A 5104-nucleotide genomic window follows, 5' to 3' on the forward strand; every position below is an offset into this window, starting at 1 on the left:
TGAAACTGGATCCGGCCGTGGCAGGGAGGATGAACGCAGGAGAGGAAAAGATCTCCGCAGCAGCGCGACCGCCCCCGGACGACCAACCGAAGGCGGAGGCAGGGGCATGAACCAGGAGGCGAATCCGTGGTCGGCGCGCGGGGGGGGGGGGGGGGGGGGGCGGCGCGGGAGTGGGAGGGGAGCGCGTGGGAGGCATATCCTGGTTTCAGACTTTTTTGGAATATACTGCATATAGCTTTATATAGCTTTTTCATTCAGCAAAATTCCATCCAAGAACAACAGCACTTTAAAATCGACCCGAGAACAACAACACTTTGGTCCCTTCACGAATCAAACAGGCAGGCAGCAATAGGCGTGAATTTATTATTGAGAAAAACTTGCAGGAGCAGGAGCATCTCCCTCCTTGGGGTTACATTCTTCTTTCTGCCTGAAAAGCAGCTCACAGACACAGGGTAGCCAAGGCCACCTCGCACTAGCTGCCGACTAACAGCAAGCCATGCCACCAGCACAAGAAGAGAACAAGAGAGGCACAACAAGTCAACAACAGAAGAGATTTTACTAGGGGCTAATCGAAGTAACACTGCTGATTAACTAGCTAGCTAGAAACTACGTAGATCGAACTCCTCCGGCCGGTCGAACCATCCATCGCGCGCGTCGTCCTTCCGATCGATCACAGACCGTGGCGGTGGTGCCGGTGGTGGTGGTGAAGGGACCCGAAGTGCATCGGCGCCGGGGCCGGAGCCGGAGACGGGGCGGACATCGGGGCGAACATGCCGGTCATGTTGAAGCCGAACGGCATGGACGGGCTCGGGGCGATGGGCGGCGCCAGCAGCGGCGACGCGACGGCGGGGTGGGGCGGGCACTGGTAGCACTTGGCGAAGAGGCCGAAGGTGGACACCTGCTGCACGAAGTTGGTGATGCTGGCCCACCCGCCGAACCCGAAGCCGACGACCAGCACCCACGCCACCACGAACGAGTTGATCACGTACGCCCCCGTCCAGCCCCCGGCGAACCGCGGCGGCCGCTCCACCGCGTTCTGCATTATTTTGCATCCCACGTCAGAGAAAGATAAATTCATACTGTAGTATTTACAGTATGAAAATGGCGGTAATAATGATGTCAAAATGGCGGTAATAATGACAAAATGGCATGGGAATGTGAAAATGGCGGTAATAATGATGTCACAGGTGAAGGGGGCATCCGGCCCGTGGAGCTGAGAGCCCCAAGCGCTCAAGTGGCGGAGCACTCTACTCTACTCTAGCACTCTGCTGCTGCTGCTTTTGTTGCTTTCTAGACACGGCGGCATCGGTGTCCGGACGGGCAGAATTATGTGCAGACTGCCTGCGCGCCTGCTGCGTGCTCCGTCCATCGATCGATGATGCCAATGGCTCCCCGACAGCAGATGATACAAAACCACGCTCGCGTTTCACCGCACTTTTCTCTCAACTTTGCGGTACTGTGCGCGATGGTGGAGTGGTGGGTGTACTTTTTTTGAAGCTATCATCGCTGGTGCTGAAAGGAATTGGCTGACACTCGATCACTTCACTGCTAAGCTAGCTGGATGCATGCTGCATGCTGCGGTTTTGTCTTGCATTCAGCGAGACATGATAACATGCTGCAGCAGGAGCAGCAGATACGCAGACAATGTATACTCCAACGGAGTGGATTATACTACAGTACCACTCAAACTACTAGTACTAAATATTACTGTATTTTTAGTGGAATGTTTTTCTGTCACCAGTTAATGGATCGAGAAACATACTTATCAGACACCCACGAGCCAGCAATTGTGCCTGCACCTTGTGAAGGAGGCTAGTTTCCATGAGTGACAGGTCATGTTCCCCCCTAGTGTTCACAGTTTGCACTGTGCGCAAGCAGTTCACTATTCCCAGCTAGCTACAACATCTGCAACAATGGCGACTGGCTAGCTAGCTGCTGCTGGAGCAGCTAGCTGTACCCAAGGAGCCCAGGTGTGTAGCCATGCACAAACAAAAATCCATGCATGCATGTCGATAAATCTCACCGGCGTGTATATCAATCCATCAATATCTCGTACTACAGTGTTTATTACTCTCTCCAGTGTAGTGTCAAAAACGCTTTTATATTACGGGACGGAGGGAGTAGATTATTCGAAAAAGAAAGTGATCCTAGTACAAGCAAAAGGGTAATAAGATGTGTAGTAGTAGTAAAAAGAAATGACGAACCTCGCGGGAGTGTGGTGAGCGGAAGGTGACCATGTGCGCCATGGCGGGGATGATGTAGACGGTGAAGCTGACGAGGAGCGATCCGACGGCGGAGTTGATGGGCCCGAAGAAGGGGAAGATGATGGCGAGGAACCAGATGGGGACGACGACGGGGAGCCTGGCGGCGGCGCGCTTGCAGAGGCTGCGGCAGTCGTGGAGTCCGATGAGCTTCTCCCACACGAAGTAGAGCGGGGTGCAGGCGAAGCCGAAGGTTATGAACTGGTGGATGAGCATGAGGATGACGGCGGCGTCGCGCCAGGCGTCGCGCGGGAGCAGCGAGAGCGCGTTGGAGTGCGTGAGCAGCTCGTCGCCGAACGCCCAGTACGCCGCCGACGCCGACGGCAGCGTCAGGGTGAGCACGTACAGCGTCGCCAGCAGGTAGATCGCCTTGAACTTCTGCGGCCGCCACATCGCGTGCATCACCTCCCTGCACAGACACGCACACAAACACGGATCAGACGGCGTACATTCTTGCCCGCGTGCTCTAAGATTCGTGCAATCTTCAGTTCTACACTAGCTAGCGATTGCATATACAGTTTACAGCGACACAAACAAAGGGAGATGGAGATGGACGTGGACGTGGTTGGGCTTTGCCATGACAAGGTAGCATGAGCATGGCGACGGGGCCCAGGTGTCGTGGCAGCTCGCTGTGCCACAGCAAGTGGGCCCACCTAGCTGATGTATCATGCATGCAGTGGTGTTTTCTTTGTCGAAGGAAAATACGACACATGAGAACAAATGTAGATGTGCATGCATTCAGCGCTAGCTGTGGGAAAAAGAGAGGCTTCAAAGCGTCAAAGGTCCAGCACTTTGCAGTAGTACCGGCTACTCAGTCTTGCATTCAGCACTTCGCAGTACTGCTCAGCTCTACTACTCTGAAACAGTGTGTGTGTTTCTTTGCAGATGCCTGATGATGTTCCAAACTCCAACGTGAACACTGCTGGTACGAAAAAGCGTACTAGACGAATAATCTTGTGCTAAACCTACAAGCTATACGTAGTACTACCACAAGAACACTGTTGGTAGCTAGGAGTACGAAAAAGTGTACACGAATAATCTTGTGCTAAACCTACAAGCTGGCTAGCTAGTAGTACCACAGATATGAACCCTAAATCCTAGATATATTATCCTGCTAGCTCAGGTTTCAACTTTGTTTATGTTGGAAATTCAGAAACGTATACACTCCGCTCCACCATGCACGAGCATTGTGCTCGGTTGATGTGTGGGTAGCACGTGTGTGTTCTTGGGATATACTGCATGTACGCATATGGCACCGTGCGTGCATGTCTAGGTCTAGATGGTCCCCAACTGACGGCCGTTGCATATATACAGGACGGCCCCGCATGTCAGACGATAGACATTCCCGTTGCACGTGACCCCGAGCTGGGTAGTAGCGTGCACGCTCCGTGGCCAGTGACCGTTACAACATTGTATACGTACGATGGATAAACTAGAACTAACTAGATCATCAGCTTTGGAAAAAGGTTAGTGCATGCAAGTGAAAAGTAAGCAAGTGGGACGATGGGGCGGAGTGGGGCGTGTCGGCTTACACGGTGACAGCGTGGCCCCCGAAGGTGTAGAGGATGTTGGTGGCGCCGGTGAAGTAGAGCATGATGGTGGTGGGGCCGGAGTGCTTGACGCCGGCGGCCTGGCCGTGCATGAGGGAGGCGACGGCGATGTACCAGGCGGTGTAGGTGGTCATGAGGAGGCCGAGGAAGGACCAGACGCGGTAGTTGTGGAAGGAGGGGATGAAGACGGTGGTGGCGCAGCAGGCGCCGAAGATGTAGGTCCACGTTCGCTTGTCCAGGTGGTCGTTCACGTAGTAGATGTTGCTGGCGCAGCCGATGAGCTGGATCACCGACCCGAACAGCAGGAACGTGCAGTTGAAGGCCAGGCCGACGTTCCGCCAGTGCCGGCCCAGCAGCCCGTCCAGCACCTCGAACCACTGCCATGCAAAGATCAACAATGGTGGTTAGACATGCATGGAAGAAGCTTGGAATGCAGCAGTGACAATGGAGGAAGAAGAAGGAGGGAGGCGCGTACGTACCTGGATGACGTGGTTGCGGAAGTCGACCTTGTCCTTCTCCTTGCGGGTGCGGTACTCGAGGTAGAGGATGCTGATGAGGTAGGCGGTCCAGCTGCCCAGGAGGCCGTAGAAGAGCTGGAACAGGATGCCGCTCACCATGCCCAGCTGCGCGAAGGAGTAGGGCAGCGTCAGCAGGACCTGGGCCACCTGGTTCGACGCGCAGCTGAACCACGCGTCGTACGCCGACCCGCCGTGCCACAGCAGGCCCGACAGCCGGGACTTGCCGTCGCCGCCGCCGCCGTCTTGCCCGTCCTCCGCGTCCGCCTCGTAGCGGCTCAGCCCGGCGGGCGCCTTCTCGTCGGCGACGCTCGTCTCGGACGCCATCTTTCGCTGCTCCGGCTTGGGTCAGTGCCTGTCGCTTAGCACTACTGATCTTGGTGAGCTTTTCTAGCTCGCAGGAGGTCACTTTAGCTACCTAGCTGGCCGTTGGTTTATAATGGTGGTGACTGGTGATAGGTTGGAGTGTGCAGGGGAGGGGGAGGGCTCGTATATATATGCAGTGGCCGCCGGCCGGAGGCGCTGAGGAGGCAGCACTCCAGCAGCTCAGGCATAAAGAAAATAAAGCTAAGCCGGCTCCCGCCCCCACACGGCCTCACTTTCTCTCTCTACATGTGCATTTTTTCTGATAAAGAAAAACAAAAGGCTCAAAAGGCGGGGGTGGTTTCTTGAAAAATCCTGAGGAAAGTGGTACCTGAGTGTGGGACATTCATGTCAGGGAACACATGAAAGATGATGGTGCCTGAATGCATACTCTACGGAGGCATTTGGTAGCCTG

The 5104-nt window shown here is 55.1% G+C and overlaps 1 protein-coding gene across 1 annotated transcript; it reads right to left on the minus strand.

The window, feature by feature from the left end:
• Window positions 1-341: 341 nt before the first annotated feature.
• LOC123180334 (auxin transporter-like protein 3) lies at window positions 342-4799 on the minus strand. The gene is made up of 4 exons (XM_044592367.1): window positions 4291-4799; window positions 3794-4188; window positions 2205-2670; window positions 342-1036 (listed from the first exon to the last, which is right to left on the minus strand). Exons 1-4 carry the CDS (start codon window positions 4651-4653, stop codon window positions 671-673), a joined length of 1590 nt encoding a protein of 529 aa, XP_044448302.1. The 5' UTR covers window positions 4654-4799; the 3' UTR covers window positions 342-670.
• Between the last annotated feature and the right edge of the window lie 305 nt (window positions 4800-5104).

This window comes from Triticum aestivum, chromosome 1D (assembly GCF_018294505.1).
Source record: "Triticum aestivum cultivar Chinese Spring chromosome 1D, IWGSC CS RefSeq v2.1, whole genome shotgun sequence".
NCBI classification, from domain to species: domain Eukaryota; kingdom Viridiplantae; phylum Streptophyta; class Magnoliopsida; order Poales; family Poaceae; genus Triticum; species Triticum aestivum.

Excerpts from the sequence above, each read along its gene's own strand:
- LOC123180334 (XM_044592367.1), bottom strand. The coding sequence starts at position 4,653 with ATGGCGTCCGAGACGAGCGTCGCCGACGAGAAGGCGCCCGCCGGGCTG. Across the intron at positions 4,189-4,290 it reads TCCGCAACCACGTCATCCAG|TGGTTCGAGGTGCTGGACGG; the intron begins GTACGTACGCGC and ends TTTGCATGGCAG. Across the intron at positions 1,037-2,204 it reads GCTCACCACACTCCCGCGAG|AACGCGGTGGAGCGGCCGCC; the intron begins GTTCGTCATTTC and ends AAAATAATGCAG.